This window comes from Vipera ursinii, assembly GCF_947247035.1.
Source record: "Vipera ursinii genome assembly, chromosome: 4".
Taxonomy (NCBI): Eukaryota; Metazoa; Chordata; class Lepidosauria; order Squamata; family Viperidae; genus Vipera; species Vipera ursinii.
Genome location: NC_139514.1, coordinates 69,782,513 through 69,802,341, shown reverse-complemented (window position 1 = coordinate 69,802,341; position 19,829 = coordinate 69,782,513). Strand labels below are relative to the sequence as shown.

Genomic DNA, 19,829 nt, shown 5'->3' with positions numbered 1-19,829 from the left:
GTCCAACATTTTCCCCCCCTCTCATTTGTATGTGTGTCAGACCTGCAGGGAACGGCTGGTAGGGAGGCAGCAGTCCAGCATTTTTCCCCCCTCATTTGTGTGTGTGTGTTTGTGTGCTTCGCCTTCCTAGCACACACACACACACACACACACACACACAAACAAACAAACAAGGGGGGAAACACCAGACTGCCGCCTCCCTACCAGCCATTCCCCGTGGGTCCAACACCAAGTGAGGCCGCACCTGCCATTGGCTTCTCCTGCAGCAGACGCTGGGCTAGGCAAGCCAGGAGGGATGGAAGTGGGGGCAGGGAAAGTTGCTGGCTGCGCCATGCAGTTCCTACTCGGCCTCGGAGTTTGTGCGGGACTGGCGGAGCTGGGAGCCGAGTCATGAGAGATAGGTAAGCTGAGCTTTCCTTGCTGAGCTTCGCAGGCTGAAGCCTCTCCTCAGCATCCTCGCCCTCCTGGCCCAGAAAGCAGAGTGACGAGTCCGGTCTCCGGTCAAGTCCCAGGTTGAATCAGTTCCCCTCAGCTTACACCTGCCTGAAAGGCCAGCCCTGGAGCTGGCGGACTTCGCCTTCCTAGCATGGAAAGTAGCCGGCGTAAGGCGAATGGGGGGGGGGTTGTTTGGAAGTGTTGAAGTGCCAGAACCTAGGCGTGGAGCTTGTTTTTAGGGTGTGGTGTGGAGCTGTTCATTTGAAAAGTTGGAAGGGGAGGGGATGATTAAGGAAAGCAAGGGTTTGCCATCTTTGGTGGCTGTGGCAGTAGGAGCAGCAACAGGAAGGCGGCGGCAGCTGCTGTTGGGGTGGCTTAGTGCCCTCGCTGTGCCCGGCAGGCAGTACTCGGCAAGCGGGTGTGGATGATGCGCTGGCAGCTACCATCTCTCCAAGTACCAGGCAGTGCTGCCCGGACACACTGCTGACTCCTCTTGATGCATAAGGGAGGTGGCCCTAGGAGATATACGCCAAAGGCCATGGGGCCAATGATGGGAAGGTGGCTAACTCCCAACCTCTTCAAGCTGTCGTAGAGGTCATTGTGTAGTTTTGCATCTGCCAGTTCCCCACACACACCTGGCGCCCCTCTCAAAGGCTAGGGTAGTGTTGGTTTTTGCCCAAAGTTCTGGCATGACAGGGATTGTGTGGTATGCCGATGGGGACACAGACAAACACAACCAGCACCATTGGACCAAAGTTGGTTTGGTTTGGTTGAGCAGACTCTGAGCTATTGTCAATATTTTCAGCATATAGTCCCCTTCCCTCAATTGTCGCATAGGCCCCTTTTTAGCCTGGATGATATCTTTCCTCTGGTCCAACTTGGGTAAGGGCTTGGATTTGGGTTTAGGTGGTGGGCTGGGTTTGGGGCGGTGGAGGACATGATAGACGCAGTGGCAATGATGGGGGAGATGACCAACTCTGGTCTTCGTTTGTTTGGTGCTGTTGAGAAGCCCAAACTTTGGACCCTGATCCTTCCTCCCCTCTCTGGATCCTCAACAGTACCAGGGATGAGATTAGTTACCTGCCCATTCTCACAACACTCAAGGCTGTTGTTCATAGCCCTATCCACTAACAGGGTGCACACAAACACCAGATAATACTGCAGAGGACCCATGCCTGCCAATTTTAAAATAAGTCAGGGTAGTCCGATGGGTCTAGGTCTGAAACAAGGACGATCTCTTATCCACCAGTATGGCATTAAAATTGGGAACCTCAGCGTCCTCCACCTTGCAGTTCAGGTTCAGAGAGTTCAGCACAAATCCAAATCACAGTGGCACACCTTAGCCTGTGGAAGCCCCTGGTAGTCTGGCCAAGCCCCTGTCGCATGGATGTCACAGCAGGTTGTCAATGATTACAATGTCAAAGTTAACAACATTCATTGAGGCAGTTGGAATCACAAAGAGAACACGTCAGGAAGGTGAGTGGTATTAGGTGAGGTCTGGGAAGTAATGGTAGTCTCAGTCCTGAGCTGCCCACAGAGTCAGGTTTTGTTTGCCAAGTAAAATGCCCACAATCCCAAAATATACAACAGGTTCCAGAGACCCCACTCCCAAGGCTCCTCAAACATAAGCGTCCACCTCTTGTTGTCACAATCTGTTTTCCCAGGGGAACACCTGCTTCTTTGTGGACGGGACAGTTCCAGAAGAAAAAGTGTCCAATAAGACAAGTCACAGTCAGCGTAATCAGCAACACTAGAGCCAAACTCACCACTCCTTTAGCTGTGTATTCCAGTCCTACCATTCCTCAAAATGGCCTTAAGAGGAGGGTGTTGAAATGCAGGTCAGGTGGTGGTCTTTGGTTTGAAAAGAAATCTCAGTCCCAAGTCTCCTTCACCCTGCAGAGTGGGGGTCACAGTCCACTGCTCCAGCACCTTCTGGTCTGGGCACTTTTTCACGTGGGAATGATGTATCCACAAGGACAGGCCTTTCACCTTCAGGGCAGTATATGTGATCAGAAGCACCTAGAATGGGCCTTTCCACTTCTCCTGGAGCGGGGAGTTGAGCTTCCACGACTTCACTAGGACCCAGTCTCCTGGTTTGAAGGGATATACTGGCTGGTCCAGACCCAACAGTTTGTTTTCCTGAACGTAAAGAGAAAGAGAATTCACAACCCCAGCGAGCTGGCTCACATACTGATGGAGGGTCTCCTCCCCAACCAAATGCATACCTTCCCTCTCTATTCTACAGAATGGATAGGCACATCCATACAGAAGTTCAAAGGGGCTAATGCCACTGTGTTTTTTTTGGGAAGTTCTGAGCCTTAGCAATGCTATGGGAATGACCTGTGGCCAGTGCAGGTGGGCCTCCTGACAGATTTTGGATTTCTGTCCTTTGAGTAAATTGGTAGATTTCTCAACAGCACCACTGCTCGCTAGGGAATAAACTGCATGGAGTTCCCACTTCATTCCAAGAGCCTGGGATACAGTTTGTGTCACCTGTGCGGTGAAGTGTGGGCCAGAATCTGCCAGAGATATGCAAAGGCACCCCAAATCTTGGCACACTGTCCTTCAGTATTGTTATGGCTACTTCCTTGGCCTTGTCAGTGCAGCATGGAAAAGCCTCAACCCACCCAGAGAAAGTACACACCAGGACCAAGAGACTAAACTGGGACTGGGACTAAATCCCAGTTGCCAGGAAAATTCAGTGAAATCAAGAATAGAATAGAATAGAATAGAATAGAATAATAGAATAATTAGAATAGAATAGAATAGAATAGAATAGAATAGAATAGAATAGAATAGAATAGAATAGAATAGAATAGAATAGAGCTGAAAGGGACCCTGGAGGTCTTCTAGTCCAGCCCCCTGTTCAAGCAGGAGAACCTATACTGTCTCAGACAGGTAAATGTTTAGTCTCTTAAAAATCTCCAGTGAAATCTCCACAATTTCACTGCAGGAAGTTTCTCCTTAATTCCAAGTTGCTTCTCTCTTTGATCAGTTTCCAACCATTGTTTTTCATCCTTCCCTCTGGTACCCTGGTGAACAACCTGGCATCCTCTGCCTTGTGGCAGCCCCTCAGATACTGGAATACTGCTATCATGTCTCCCATATTTCTTCTTTTCTTTAGACTAGCCAAACCCAAGTCCCATAGTCGTTCTTCATATGTTTTAGTCTCCAGGCCTTTGATCATCTTAGTTGCTCTTCTCTGATTTTTTTTCCAAACTCTCAACATCTTTTTTGTGATATGGTGACCAAAATTGGCTGCAAGTATTCCAGGTATGATCTTACTAAGTTTTATAAAGCAGTAGTAATACTTTGTGTGATCTTGATTCTATGCCTTTGTTTATACAACCCAGGATTGTATTAGCTTCTATGATTGCTGCTGCACACTGCTGGCTCATAGTCAAGTGATCGTTTTTTGTGCATTAACTTTAAATCCAGAAACCTTTCCATATTGCATTATTATCTCCATCAGGTCCACAACAGTGTTTTCTGGCTGGGTTACCGTAACAACCAGATCGTCTGCAAACGCTCTCAGTCTATAATCCTGATTTCTAATTTGTATACCCTTAATTCTTTCCAAATTCCGTATTTTTACCAATAATATCTCCAATGTTAAAACAAATAATAAAGGTGATAAGGGACACCCTTGTCTTGTGCCCTTCTCAATATTATATACTTCAGTCAAACTATTGTTAACTATTATTCGGGCAGTTTGTTTTTGATATAATGCCCTAATTGGTTGCAAAAATTTATCCCCGAAATTCATTTTATCTAAAACTTTCATCAAAAATTGCCAATTCAATTGATCAAAAGCTTTTTCAGCATCTAGAAAGATTAGCGCCGCAGGGATCTGGTTGTTCCTTTCCAAAAACTCCACCACATCAACTATATGCCTCACATTATTTTTCATTTGTCTACCACTAATAAACCCGGTTTGATCCCCATGAATCACCTGTTGCAGAACCCTCATCAATCTGTTAACTAACACCTTGGCAAATATCTTGTAATCTGTATTTAAAAGTGATATCGGTCTATAGTTTTTTACTTGAGTAGCATCTTGATCTTCCTTTGGAATCAAAGAAATAAAAGCAGTTCTCCAAGACGGAGGCACCTTTCCCCCTCTCTGAATTGTCTGAAACAATTCCTTTAACGGCTTTATCAGCTCCAATTGTAAATTTTTGTAGTAAGCCGCAGTCAGACCATCCGTGCCTGGCGCTTTATCCACCTTCAGTTCCTTAATTGCTATAAGAATTTCTTCTTCTGTTATCAATTGATTAATCTCCTCCTTTTGTGCTTGCGTAAGAATCGGGATGCTAGCATTCTTCAAATATACATCAATGTCTTTTTCATTAATCCTCTCCTTAGCGTATAATTTAGAGTAAAAATCCACAAAGGCTTCCTTAATAAGATCCTGTTGAAATACAACCTTTCCCTTATATTCAATTTTATCTATATTAGAAGCCCTTTGCTTTTTCCTTAACCTGTAAGCTAACCATCTACCTGGCTTATTAGCATTGCAAAAAGTATTATGCCTAGCAAACCGTAAATTGGTTGCCACTTGATCAGCCATCAACTTATCAAATTGTCCTCTTAATAGGTTAATAACCTCCTTAATCTTCACGTCCAATGGGTTCAAAATTAGGGCCTTTTCTTTTTCCCTAATTTCATTCTCCAGTTCTTTCCTTCTAACTTCCAAGGTGCGTCTGTATTTATTATTCATATATATCAACACCCCTCTCATGTAGGCCTTGCTAGCATCCCAAACCATGTCCATAGAGGTATCCTTATTCATATTAATTTCAAAGAAATCCTTCATCTGCTGTTTACATTCTTCCACATTTCTCTGATTTCTAAACAAATTCTCATTTACGCGCCAAGAGCGCCTATCCCTATTATCCTTATTGATCTCTAACCAAACTGGGCTATGGTCAGAAATAGTTCTTGCACAGATCTTTACCTTCTTAATCCTAGAAAAAAAGTCATTAGTCAGCAAAATAAAATCAATCCTGGAAAAAGATTGATGTCTATCAGAAAAAAAAGTATAATCCTTTTCATGTAAATGTGTATCACGCCAAATATCTCGCAGTTCCAAATTGTCCTTCATTTCAAAAAAAGATTTAGGCAATCTAGCATGGCTCGGGACACGCTTAAAAGAACCAGCTTTGTCCATCTGTACGTCTAAGACACCATTCCAGTCTCCCATAAAAATAAAAGATTTATAATCCAATTGGGTAACCTTTGTGTGTAGTAAGTTAAAAAAGTCAGCTTGTTGTTGATTAGGAGCATACAGTCCAACTAGAAGCGTTTTTTTACCTTCTAACAGCAAATCTATCATAACATATCTTCCTTGCTTATCTACTTCAATTAGTTCCGCTGTTAGAGTACTTTTAACGTACACAACCACTCCATTTTTCTTATTCATCGCAGAAGCAACAAATTGCGTACCCAACCTTGAGTTCGATAAGTACTTTTGGTCCATAACCCTAATATGCGTTTCTTGCAAACAAATAACATCAGTCTTAAATTGTTTTAAATATTGAAAAACTTTCCTTCTCTTCTGTGGTGAGTTTAATCCATTAACATTCCAAGTTAGAAATTTAGTCGCCATGCTTGGCGTCCCGAAGCTTTTGGAGCACGTCTGCAATGACCCCTATGGCTTCCTTGGGCCGCGCCCCTCCCACAGCTTCACTGTAAGTACGCTTTGGAAGTTCCATTACTTTCTGCTGGTCTTGCTCTTGCTCTTGTCTCGCTCGTCTTAAGGCGGCACGCGTCATCCTCTGCTCTCCAGCAGCAGCTGATGAGACTGTAACTTGATCCCCTCCAGCACCATTCTCCTCTGTCTGTCTAGCTTCAGCGTCTTGAGGCTTTCCCTCTCCAAATCCCTTTGCAGCTTCCAGAAGTGATAGAGGGGTTGCTTTTAACACATTGCTGTAAAAATCACGTGCCTGAGTCACAGTAATCAGACGATGTCTTTTACCTTCATGCATCACCACTATTCCGACTGGAATCTCCCATCTAAACTTAATATCACATTTCTTAAGTTCCTGTGCAAGGAATGCGAAATCTTTCCTTCTCCTTAAAATCTTTGGAGGAATCTCTTTTAAAACCAGGACTTCTTGCTCAGCAACCACAAATTTAGTATCGTAAGCAGCTTGAATAACTTCATCTCTAGTTGCTCTCTTTGTAAAATAGACCACCACATCTCTAGGTAACTTCCTCTGCCTTGCAATCCATGAATTTATACGAAAGATTTTATCCATACTTCCCTCTATTTCAGATGCTGGCTGGCCCAGTACTGCTTCCAAAGCCTCAGAGATCAGCTGCTTTAAGTCTTCTTTAGGATTCTCTTTTAAGCCCCTGATTCTAATAGCATACTGCATCTGATGGTACTGGACAAGGCTCAATTCTCCGTCCATTTTGTCCCTTATATTTTCATTCTCTAGTACCTTTACTTCTAATATAGAGTTCTTTTGACTAAGATCCTCCACTTTTTCATCCAAACGTTGCACACATTCAGCCACACTTTCAATTGTAGACAAAATGTCTACCCTCATTGCACTAAACTTCTCTTCCATCTTCTCCTCCAATTTCTCCTCCAGCTTTGCCTCCAGCTTTTCCATCTTATCATCCATCATATCTGACATTACTTGCGATTGCTTTGCAAAGGCATCTTGTAAATCCTTAAGCGTCAATGCCAGAGGAGGTGCAGGAGGAAGCAAAGCTTGCAACAAAGTCTGTTGCACCGGGGAAGTTCCCGCACTCCGAAGAACTTTTAGCCGCCATCTTTCCCCACTTTCACTTGTTGCGTACTTTCACTTTAAAGCTATAAAATCCATTGAGCTGGAGAGTAAAAATAAAAGTCCACTTCACCTTGACCTCCTGTACCGCTCTGCCTGCACCTTGATATTCGAGAGTCTTTCCTTCTGGCAGGGGTGGTTGCTAACGCCTGGCTCTGCACAGCTCGGAGCTAACCCAGGCTTCGGGGGGGCTCAATCCTTCAGCCGCCCAAACTTTCAGCTCAGGCGGCCCCGGAGAGCTCAACCCCTACCTGGGGCCTCACCCCCTCCTCTTCTCCTGAGGAGGGGGCTTCAAATCCACCTAAACAGCTGATCGGCGCTGTTTTAGATGGAACAAACACAGCTGTGGAGCGGACAGCCCGGAGGCGGCTGTCTTCGGTGCCACGTCGCCACCGGAACGGCATGATCTGTTTTTGACAAAGCCATGCTAGCTACTAGTTATGATTTTGTTTGCTTCTAGTTGTTCACAGATCTGTTTTTCTGATTATCTTTTCTAGGATCTTACCAGGTATTGATGTTAAACTGATTGGTCTGTAGTTTTGTGGGTCCTTTTTTTCCTTTCTTGAAGATGGAGACCACATCAGCCCTTTTCCAATCCTCGGGTACTTGTCCGGTGCTCCAGTATTTATGAAAAATGTGATGCAATGGTTCTGAGATAACATCTGCCAGCTCTTTCAGAACTCTGGGATGTATCTCTTGTGTCACGGTGATTTATATTAGTCAAGGTTGGATAGGTGTTCCCTTACCATTTTCTTGCTTACTTTTTGTTTCTAGTATGTCTTTTGCAGTGGTTTTTTTTTTTGGTGTGTTGGACTATAGTTTCTTTTTGTGTGAAGATTGATGCAAAGCATGAGTTGAGGTGCTCTGCTTTCTCCCTGTTGCCTGTAATTTCCTTGCCATCTTCTCTCTTTAGTGGGCCTATAGTTTCCTTGCCTTTTTAAGTGTTATAAATATGTTGGAAGAAACTTTTTTGTTGTCCTTGATTTCTGTTGCAAGTCTTTCTTTGTTCTGAGCCTTTCCTTTCCTGACTTCATCTTTGCATGTTCTGGCTGTCTGCTAATAATCGGCCTTAGTTATGTCCGCCTCTTTCTATTTTTTCTATTTGTTCTTTTTGTCTGTTAAGTTTGTTGTGCAGCCATGCCGATTTCTTCTTGGATTTCTTGTCTTTCTTTTTCAGTGGTATTGTGCTGGAATGGGCTTTTCTGATCGCATTTTTCAGAGTTTCCCATGCTTCCTGGGTTGTTTTCCCCTTTAGGATTTTCATCCATGGGATCTTTCCTAGGTTCTCCCTGAGTTTGTTAAAGTTGGCTCTTTTGAAATTTAGGACATTGATTGGATTGTTTTCTATTGCTAGTGTTTGCATTATATTAAATTCCAGTATGATGTGGTCACTTTCACTCAAGGTTCCCGTAATTTTGATACCATCTATCACTTCTTCTCTATTTGTAAGGATTAAGTCCAGTATAACTTTATATCTAGTTTCCTCCTCTACCTTTTGGGTGACAAAGTTGTCGGCTAGGCCTATTTTGAGCCCAGGTTGGTTTGGGCAGGGAAGTTTCTGACTGACAGGGAATCAGGGGGCAGACATGTGCAGAGAGCTGTTGACTGGCTTCTTTTGCTGCCTTGTCTGCCACCCGGTTTCTCTTTGCCACCAAGGTATCTTCATTTGAGTGACTCCTTACATGCATGACTGCAACCTCTTGAGGGAAGTGTACGGCTTCCAGTAATTGTATGATTTGGGGTACATGTTTGATTGCCCCCCTTGGACAGTTAGCATACCCCTCTTTCCAAATAGCCCCATGCGCACATAAAACTCCAAATGTATATCTACTGTCTGTGTAAATATTAACCTTTTTCTCTTTTGCCAGCTGGAGGGCCCTTGTTAGGGCCGTGATTTCACCAGTTGTGCAGATGTACTTGGAGGAAGGGGTCCTGATTCAATAACTTCCCAGGGTGTTACTACTGAATAACCCATCTTGCAGACACCATTCTGGATAAAGCTACTACCATCAGTGAACCACTCACAATCTGCGTTTTCTAGTGGTTCATCTGACAAATCCGATCAGCTTGCGTAGACCGAATCTATGACTTCCACACAATCATGTTGTATTTCTGAGTCCACCTGTGGCAGTAGGGTGGCTGGGTTTAATGTATTACAACAACAACAACTTTATTGATTAGCCCTTGGGCCATATCAAAGTGCAAAGTTCCAGCAACAAACCGTCACCAAAACTTGATAAAAGCAATCCAAAATGGAATTTGATAAAATACAATCTAAAATGAAATTAAAATAAAATACAATTTAAGATGAAATAGTAATAAAACACAATCTAAAATGAAATTGTAATAATGTACAATAATTTAAGATATAGATAAAATATGATAACATTATATTTCAGAGTCGCCCTTGCAATCTACCCCAATCAGTCCCACATATGCAGATCTTAACCGGATCATTTTGTTTAAATACTGTGCTACGTTAAATGTTATTTTCAAGTTCTGACCGGACATAAGATATTTTGATATGGGGATCCCAATGGGTCATTTGTTTGGTATATAGACCAAGACACCTGTCTCTCACCCTCTTATACAGACAACAGTCAAATAGGATGTGAGCCAGGTCCTCTACCTCTGCCGCTCTGCAAATGCAGAGACGCTCATTGTACGGTATAGCATGAAATCTCCCATATCTGACCATTGTGTCAAGCTGTTTGAATCTCGCTCTCGTAAATATCTCCCTAAGATGTTTTGGGAGTTGTAACTTCAAATAACTCTCCACTTGAAAAGTACATTTGTATTTATTCAGCCATTTCAAGTTACCTACCTTACTAAGGATAGCTATATCAGTTTGTGCTTCTATATCCTTAATTCTTTGGGCAAATCTTTTTTTAGATTGTTCTCCTGTTACGCAAGAAACAGGAAGGCCACAGCTTCTTACAAAATTTGTTAGTTTGGTGATCCAGGAGATTTGTGATTGTAGTTTTATTTGCTCTAGTAGGCATAATTTGGGGAGTCTATCAGTCTCCATTTCATTAACTTTGCACCAGTAGTTATAAGCTCTAATTTTAGATAATGCCTGAATTGTATGAATTCCAAATGCAGCTCTAACTGCTGCAGCAGATGTTCTTGGATCTACACCCAAAATACATCTCAAATGCTGGGACTGTGTTTGTTCTAAAACTGTGGTTGAGTAAAGACCCCAAATTTCTGCTCCATACAAGAGCATTGTCGTAACCTTAGCCTTATAAACCTTGAGTAATGGAGCTAGGGACCCCTGGTAACTATGGTTCTTTAGTTTCAGCAATAAATTCAAACGGGCTTTTGCTCTAAATGTACTCCATTGATGATGGCAGGCCCAAGATCCAGTCTTGGAAAAAGTTACTCCCAAATATACAAAGGTATTAACCTGCTCAATTGGTTCACCATCTAATTGCCACTTATGTCTCTGATGGTTTCTTCCAAACACCATTATTTTCGATTTAGATTTGCTAATGATTAGGGAGTTATCCTGGCAATAAGAGCTGAATCTTCTTAATAGCCTATGTAATCCTACTTGTGAGTATGATAATAAAATCATATCATCAACATAAATCAAGCTGTTACAGTAAGTATTTAGGATCATCGGCATGTGTACCATGGTATCCTTCATTAACCCTGGCAAGTCATTGATGTATAAATTAAATAATAATGGGGCCAGGATACCCTTGCCTTATCCCTTTATTTGTGTGAATCCTGTTAGTCAGGGCCCCATTAACCCCATACCGCACCCTCAAACAGGTACTTGTGTAAAGGGCTTTAATCAAAGCCAGGAGTCTGGGTTCTATTTTAAGAGATGTCAATTTACTCCATAGTTATGTCTCTATTTACCATATCAAATGCTGCTGTAAGGTCTATAAAAGCAGCAAACAGGGGTCCTCTTATAGGCATATTTGGCAATTAGATGGTTCAAGACAAAGCAGTTATCAATAGTAGATCTGTTTTGTCTAAAACCTGCTTGTTCTTCTGTGAGGATGTTGTTTTCCTCTACCCAGATTTCAATTCTGTTCAAAAAGTACCTAGCATATATTTTTGCTACAATGTCAATCAGGCTGATGGGCCTATAATTACTAGGATCCTTTTTATTCCCTTTTTTATATATGGGGACAAGGGTTTAATGTATTACATATTACTAAGGTTACTGCCAGTGCATCTAACAAGATGGTTTGGTATTTAGTTTGTCTGCCACCCGTCATCCAAAATGCCCCTTCTACTTTCATGACTTCCATGACTCCATGTGGGACCTTCACTGTCAGTTCTTGGCCCAGAATCAACTTCTGGGCTTCTGCCACTAAAAGTGCCATGCCTGCCACCATCCATAAAATACTGGCCAACCCAAGGCCACTGTGTCAATCAGCTTAGCCACTGGTCTATTCCAAGAACCTAATTTTTGGGTTAGGACCCCGCTGGGAATTCCCTTTCGCACATGGACAAACAACGTGAAGAGCTTGGATGGGTTCGGCAGTCCCAGGGCAGTAGCTCATGTGAGTTCTCGCTTAATCTCATCAAAAGCATTCTGACACTCCCACGTCCGTTCAAACACCTCCCGGTCACTGCCCCTTGATGTCTCATAAAGGGGTTTGGCCATGAGGCCAAAATTAGGGACCCAAATTCTACAGAAGCCAGCCATCCCCAGGAATCCATTCAACTACCTCCCTAGATTGTATGTCTGGTCTGCAGATGGATGATTCTATTCCTTTGAGGATAGAATCTCTCATTACCAACACTCGCCTTCCTTTTTGGGGGGCTGCAGTCTGGGATGCTTGTAAGTAAGATATTCTTGTAAGTGAGCTATTCATGTACCCAACATCCTGGCTAAGTGGTTTCTGACAGGTAAATCTGCCCCTGCAGCCCCCCTCTTCCCACCGCAGCCCACCTCGCAATGCTATCAAGTATTGGCAACTGTTAGCAAGCTTGTATTGCAAATCCCCTAGTAGTTAGCAGAAATAAATAAGATGTTTAATTGTTTAAGGGCAAATGTTTCTCTCAGAAATCATATTCCTCACTCTCATGTTCATTACACCCACACCTGGGTCCTTTCTGCACATATGATCCCTCTAATCCCCAGGGCCTCATCTGTACGTATACTCCAGGGGTGTCAAACTGCTGCCCCATGGGCCGGATGCATCATGGCAAAACCACGCCCACCTTATTTCTGGCAATGGAAAATAAGTCACGATATGTCTCGACATGTCATCTGACGTTGCAAATTTGACACCCCTGGTATATTCTTTCCTCCGATCCTTGAAAAGCCAGTTGGGAAAGTTACAAATGGTGATAATTGCACAATTGTCATAAATATATGCCATTTGCCAAGTCCCTGAATTTTGATCACATGACCAATGTGATCAAAATGGCTGCAATGATGTAAGTATGAAAAATGATCATAAGTCTCTTTTTCACTGCCATCATAACTTTGAAAGGTCAATAAATGAATGGTTGCAAATTGAGGTCTACCTGTAGCACATCTTAACTGCACAGAATTTCCTGACTTGTGAGCTAATTAAGAAAAAGAGAACTGTGAGTCCATCAGCATGGAACAAATTCTCCCAACACAGCAGAACAACCAGGTTACAGCCAAACTGCTCCCTCCCTTTTCAGAACCCCTTTTCCATCGACCTAGACCTCCTTCCCGTCAACCTTTGCTCCCCATCATCCCAGCCCTTCCATCCATAATACCTTCCCCTCATCATAGAGATAAAAAATGTAAAAGCTTGCATTCCTAAACTGCACACTTTTCCGAGGTAAATTTTCATACGATTTGACCCTCCTTCCCGCAAGTTCTTCAAGTACGACTCCATAGACGCAGGAAGTTTAAACTGGGATTATTACATTATTATAGACATATTTTTCTATCTCCAGGCTCATTCCCCCCACGTGACCTTTCCTTCCCCTTTCGAATGCCGCCCTTCTAGAACGTCACCCACTCCGTCCCGTTCTCTCGGCGGCCCCGGCGAGCGATGGGGGCGGGCAGAGGGGAGGGCGACCTTCTGGCGCGCTTTCCGCGAGGGAGGGGGCGGGGCCGCGGTTATTTGGTCGGCCTGCGGCGCGCGACCGCTCTCTCTTTCTCTCCCTCGCGTGGCTTCGTTCCCCTTCCTTCTTCCCTGCTCCGACCCGTCTCGGCCTTCTGTGCCCAGCCATGCCCAACATCGTGCTCTTCAGCGGGAGTTCCCATCAGGACTTGTCCCAACGCGTGGCTGATCGCCTGGGGCTGGATCTGGGGAAGGTGGTGACGAAGAAGTTCAGCAACCAGGAGACCAGGTGAGCCTAAGGTCGATGGGTCGGCCTGCCTCTGCCTCCCTTGGATGTTATCCCCGCGGTTCTCAACGCCGTCCCCCGATAGGGATTGCTCCTTTGCACTCAGGATGTGGAAATTGGGGCGGCCGATGAAAGAAGAGTGGGTATGAACCTGTTAAGTGAATAGTGCAGCCGGGTCAAGGATTTCTGGAAAGCGCAGCCTGCTCCAATCGCCTGTAAGTCTCGTCCCCTTCCTGCGTGGACTGGTCTTGGTGGAGGACAAGACTACCGTTAGTGTTACTTGTGATCCTTCTAATTGGGGGGAGGAGACTGCTGAATAAATAATCAGGGAGAACTTTATGAAATAAACATTGCATGCGTCCCGAAGAACACTGCTCTGGATAATTCTGCTGGCATTTATTAATAAGTTCCTGCTAGAGGCCTCTTTAATCCCTTTGCTTCCTGTATATACCAGTATGTTTAGTCTGGAAGCTGCTACCTACGTTATACATCAACAGACCTGCTTAACCACAAATTATAGCCTCTGTACACTGTCTGGAATATTATCACCTTTCCAGCAGTTTTGGACAACAAGTACTTTTGTATTGCTGGTATAGATTTTTTTTTAAATGATCATATTGATACACAAAATCTCTGGGTAATCATCCAAGTGAATTATGTGCAAATTAGCTCTGAATTTAAAAATACTCCACTTATTGTCATATAATATTTCCAAGATGTACTTTTAAGGCTGTGTTTTGGTCACAAGTTGCAACTAATAACTTACCAAAACTGCTCAAGACTAATGATCCCCTCTACTCACTTAGCTTACATACCCTTTATGTATGTAAAACAGCTTTAAACTGTTTTTCTCTTAGTGGTGACAGTCTTGTTTATGAAACGGACTGAATAATGTTTAAAAAAAACCTGTTGGTTTCATGATTATTTAACTTTCTTGCTGCTGCTCAGTGTTTTCCACTGATCATGTGACTAGGAAAAAGGTTTAGTCCAGACATCAAGCAAAATTACAAATAATGTGAAAGTTTTTCCTTCTGAACTAATTTCACTTGGAAAAATTGACTTACAAGATTAAAAGAACATGCATTGAAAAATATTTAAAAATAGTTTAAAATTCACTAGATTTGTTGTACAGTGTTTCTAAGTATAGGGAGTGGAACTGTAGTTCTTTATTTTTAAATATATGTACTTAACATTTCCTCCTTGAACTGTTCCAAATTTACTCAAGGAACATTTATTTGCTCCATATCCATTATGTTGTTGTGGTCTAGCTGTGACCAAAAATGCTGGCAGTGTTCATTAATAATTGCATAGACAAAGCTTATTACATATGTTCCTCCACAGTAAAGAAAGCACAGTAACAGTGGTTCTTCTGAATAGCATGATAGTTGTTGTGAAAGCAAGTAACAGAATAAATAAAGCTATTTAATTAAATTAAGATGAATATAGTTAAGTAGGCTTATTTTTCTTAAGTTTATATAGTTATTGTATTATCAGTCACATTAAGTCAAGAATTCAGTTCATTTAATTTATTATTTTTCACTTTTTGATTAACAAAAGCACTTACTCTATATTATATTCATTATGTTGTCTCATAGTCATAGAGTCATAGAACTGAAAGAGACAATGAGAGTCAACTAATCCAATGTCCTGTTCAGTACTGGATCTACCAGAAATGTTGGACAAATGACCATCAGACTTTGTTGAAGAACTCTAGGAAAGAATTCACCATTTCAAGGGCTCAGTCTGTTACAAAGGCTGGCATTATACAGTCAAAAAGCTCTATATCTAGCATGAACATAATTCCTTGCAGTTTTAATTTATATTCTATTCCTTCTTTTATGTGTCATATCTTAAATGCTATTATTATATTTGGAGACTTGAAAGAATAGGTAGGGATAGATCATCATGGAGAAAATCTATATGGTCACTAGGAGTTGAAAATGGCTGATACCAATAACCAGTTATATTGAGAGAGACCCGTGGTCCTTCTTATAAGCTAGGGATACCCATTACTATTGTTATAAAGAAATATGAGGACACAGAATATTTTGTGGAAAATAAATACTTTAAGAAAAGAATTGGATTTGGCATTCATTCGTCAGGTAATTCTTAAAAAGCTGAAAGTAGCATAAAACCCCAAGGTTTTGTCAATTCACTTTTAGTCCTTGCTTACCAATTCCTTTTTATCTATTCCACTATTGGCACTTTAATTTTTAAAATATTCACTTTAATGTGAATATTTTACATAAAATGCTTCTCTATTTTTGAATTCTTGTTTATTCTTTTAAGTTACATTGAAAATTCACTATGTTATGCTACATTAGTCTATGCTTGATCTATTTAATTGTGTTTTTTATTTATGCTTAATTTGAATGCTAATCAACTTTGACAGATCCAAAAAGCTAAGTAGAATTCGATCTAGTTAGTACTTGAGTTGGAGAATATCTGGTGCAGCAGAGTAAACCAGAAAGTTTCCCCCTCCCCAAAAATACCCAACATCATTGTGGAAGAAGATAATAACAAATCAATCTTGTAATGTTATCAAGAAAATTTTCTTCATGGTTTGTCTTTTTATCTTCATTTTTCCCCATGTGTCTTGTAAATAAAATTATTTTAAGAGAGTACAGTTGGATTCTGTATTCAACATCTTAAGAAAGTATGGAATCATATCATTAAAGTAATTCTGCAAGATAGCCAATAATCTTCACAGTAGGAAATGGAAGTTCTATCTGGAGCTGATTTCCTATATCCAAGCTCATCTCACCATCCTTGAGTTAATTTCAGTTATTAAGTAATAGGAAATGAGGTGATGCTGATACATTGCTGATGTTTTTGTCTTGTTGTTACTATCTATAATTAGATTTTTATCCCACATTTATTATTATTTATAAGTAAAGCAAGGTGGCGAACATACATAATACACTTCTCTCTTACTTCACAATAACAGTCCTGTGAGGTAGACTGGGCTGAGACAGGGTAACTGGCCCAAAGTCACCATGTGTCACTGAGAGTGTGTGCACTCACACACACACTGGGAAATTGATGTCAGTCTTTACTTCTTCCTGGAGTTAATGGCACATGCAGCAGTAGATACGCACTGTTTCATATTTGTGTTGTGCTCTGCATTTAATATTCTGTGTATAGTTACACAGAAAATGAAAAAATGCCTACACTTTTTAAGCTTAGCTGTGTGTAGAAAACATTTGCAACTTGATGTTTTGTTTTGCTGATGGGCAAATATTATTAGCCCATCTCAAGTTGTATTTCTAGCCTAGTCTTCTCTAAACTGGTCCCCTCTAAACATTTTAAAACTGTAGCTTCCATAATTCTCATATAACATGACTGATAATTGGCCAGATCGACTGAAGTCAATTCTATGATCTGTAGACTCTTCATGTTTGGAAGGCATCCAGTCAAGGGAAGATCTTGCTGACTGCATTTGTTCTGTTCTTATCAATTAAGTATTAAAAGAGTACTAATCCTCTTCCTGAAATTCAGGCTATTTCCACACACCTCCAAGGAAAATGTACATTGATAAGGCTTGTCCTGAGGGTCAACAAACTTTTGTTCTTTTGGATCAGTTGAGGAAATGAATTCCAGAATCAACATTTGGTCAGCATACTCAATCTATTTTACCAGTCTCCAAAATTATTGTTTCTTGCTAATTGTTAGGTATGCCTCTTTGAACAGGTTTGAAAAACGGTAATATTACCTGACTAGTAGAAATAGTCAGTGCTTTTTTTTTTGTTAAAGAAAAGGTACCAGAACTCACACACATCATACAACCCACCTTGCCTACACTACATGGTTTATCTTTTTAATTGAAAAAAAACCCTTCAATTTTTAATGTATCTAAAAGACTAGGATTTTGTTCAAGGTAAGTTACCGTAATACTATTAATGTTACCATGCACTGTGTGGCTTTAAATTACAAGAAGGCATTTTTTTAATCTTTTGGGACATTTACCACTGTCATACCCATTTAGTTTAATGAGTGGAAATGTCAGCTTTCTAAGTGGAATGAAATTGGCCCAATAAAAGAAAATTTGGTTGCTTCTAAAAGATTGAATTATTTTTAAGAAATTGTCAAGGTGGAAAAATTTACATTTGGAGTTTAATATGGATATTGACCTGAAACAAATTAAAGTTAAATTTTGTCAGTGAACAGATTACTTTTAATTTACCTTTAAGTTAAATCCAATTTAATAAATAGATCTAATTAAACCTCATACTGTAGATCTACCTTTACATCTGACCAATACATCATTAATATATATTATTATTAATAATACCTCCAAATCACAAGGCATTGGCTTTATCCTCTGCAATTTGAATATAAAAGTGAGGTAAGGGAGAAGAAAGGAAAAAAAGGCATTGACTTCCAACATTCTTTGGTGTAATGAGTATCAACTTCAAACTTCAACCTTTTAGTTTTACAAAATAATATAAACTAGACATTTCAATAACATAAAATCTATCTTAATTGGTAAAGCCCACAATCAAAATTTCATTTTTTTCCACCTCAAGCATAAAATCTAGAAGTGGTTTCCACGTGGCAATAAAAGCATTCATATTTTTTTCTTTAATCAATACTGTCAGTCTAACCATCTCTGCTAGCTCCATCAGTTTTAGTAACCATTCCTCCGTTGTAGGAATCGATGTAATCTTCCATTTCTAAGTGTAATCTTGCTGCTGTCAACATATATAACTTCAAAGTTCCATATTTTTTTCCAGATCTTTGTCTGTTAGCCCCAACAGAAAAGTCTCTGGTTTTCTTTCTATATTTAGTTTAAGAATTTTCTGTATTAGCATATGAATCCTACTCCAATGTTATCTTGCTTTACCACACGTCCACCATAAATGGTAAAACTCTTCATATTTCCAACATTCATTTGAAATACCTTTATACATTTTTGATAACTTGTCTGGTGTTAAGTACCAACGGTACATCATCTTGTAAAAGTTTTCTTCTAGATTATAATTTAATGTAATTTTTAATCCTTTATTCCACACATTTTCCCATTGTTCAAGCATTATATTGTACCTAAAATTCCTTGCTCACTGAATCATACGATGTTTTACGTGTTCATTTTCCAGATTTAAATTCAATAATATTTTGTAAACTTTAGCAATAACATGTTCATCACTACCGCATAGTAGAGTTTCCAATTCATTTTTAACAAAATTAAACCCATAATTCTTTTTATTTAACTTGAATCTTTCTTTCAATTGCATATATGTAAACCAATGACAGACATGACCTTCTGATTCTAGCTCCTCCTTAGATTTGAGGGTAGGCTCACCCAGGTCGAAAGATATTATTTTAGCATCGGCCCACCAATTTGGCCTCATCACCATCTCTTTTCTAAAAAAGGCTTCTTGCAGGGAAGCCCAAAGTGCCATCTTTGTAGAGAAGTTTGTTTTATATTTAATCGAAACTCTCAAAATGGCACGCCTGGTAAAATGATTATTAAAATCAACATTTACTTTAACTTGTTATACCACAGATAGCCATGCCAACCAAACCTTAATTCATGGCTTTCTAGGTTCAGTAACCTCTTATTCTGAAAGTTTACCCACTCTTTTAGCCAAACCAAACAAAAGCATCAAAATATAGTTTCAAATCAGTTAAACCCAAACCACCTCTTTCCTTAGCATCTTGTAATAATTTATACCTAATTTTTGTTTCCCCCCCCTGCCGTATGAACTTAGAGATATCCCTCTGCCATTGTTTAAACAGAGTTTTAGTTGCAAGTATTGGTAATGTTTGAAACAGGAAGAGCAAGATTTCATTCTTATGTACTAAGGTGGGCTAACTGAAAGCCCTCTAGAATCTAGATGATGAAGATCAGCTCCCATCAGATCTAGCCATCCTGGCTAATGTTCAGGAAGTATTCCCGAATAAGAGCTAGAGGGCCTTCGGTTCTCCATTTCTGGTATGCACAAGCATTGTAAATCCTCTTGAAGTTAGTGAATTTTTTCCCCAAAGAATAGAATAGATTTATTTTAATTAGCCAAGTATGATTGGACACAAAGAATTTGTCTCCGGTGCATAAGCTCTTAGTGTACATACAAGAAGTGATTTTACATAGAACTACAATATTAATCTTTTATGCTCCTTAGCCTTAATTACCTTTATGTTTTGAGATTGTAAAATATTCCCATTTTTAATCCATTGAGACACATATTGTATTTTGCATTTGATAATATAGCTATATTCTCCCTTTCCAAAAGATTTATCTCTGCATGCAGTCAGGCACTGGATGGTGATCCTTTGCCATTTGAACTCTTTCTTTCTTTCTTT

The 19,829-nt window shown here is 40.6% G+C and overlaps 1 protein-coding gene across 2 annotated transcripts in view; it reads left to right on the top strand.

Annotated features, from left to right (window-relative positions):
* The first annotated feature begins 13,199 nt into the window (after positions 1-13,199).
* PRPS2 (phosphoribosyl pyrophosphate synthetase 2) overlaps positions 13,200-19,829 on the top strand; it is a 41,185-nt gene continuing 34,555 nt past the window's right edge. Inside the window, exon 1 of one of the 2 annotated variants that reach the window (XM_083362703.1) lies at positions 13,200-13,529. In XM_083362703.1, the coding sequence (XP_083218829.1) occupies positions 13,408-13,529 (122 nt within the window). In that variant the 5' untranslated portion in view covers positions 13,200-13,407. The remainder of the gene's footprint in view (positions 13,530-19,829) is intronic. The other variant, XM_083362704.1, reaches the window with a different exon arrangement.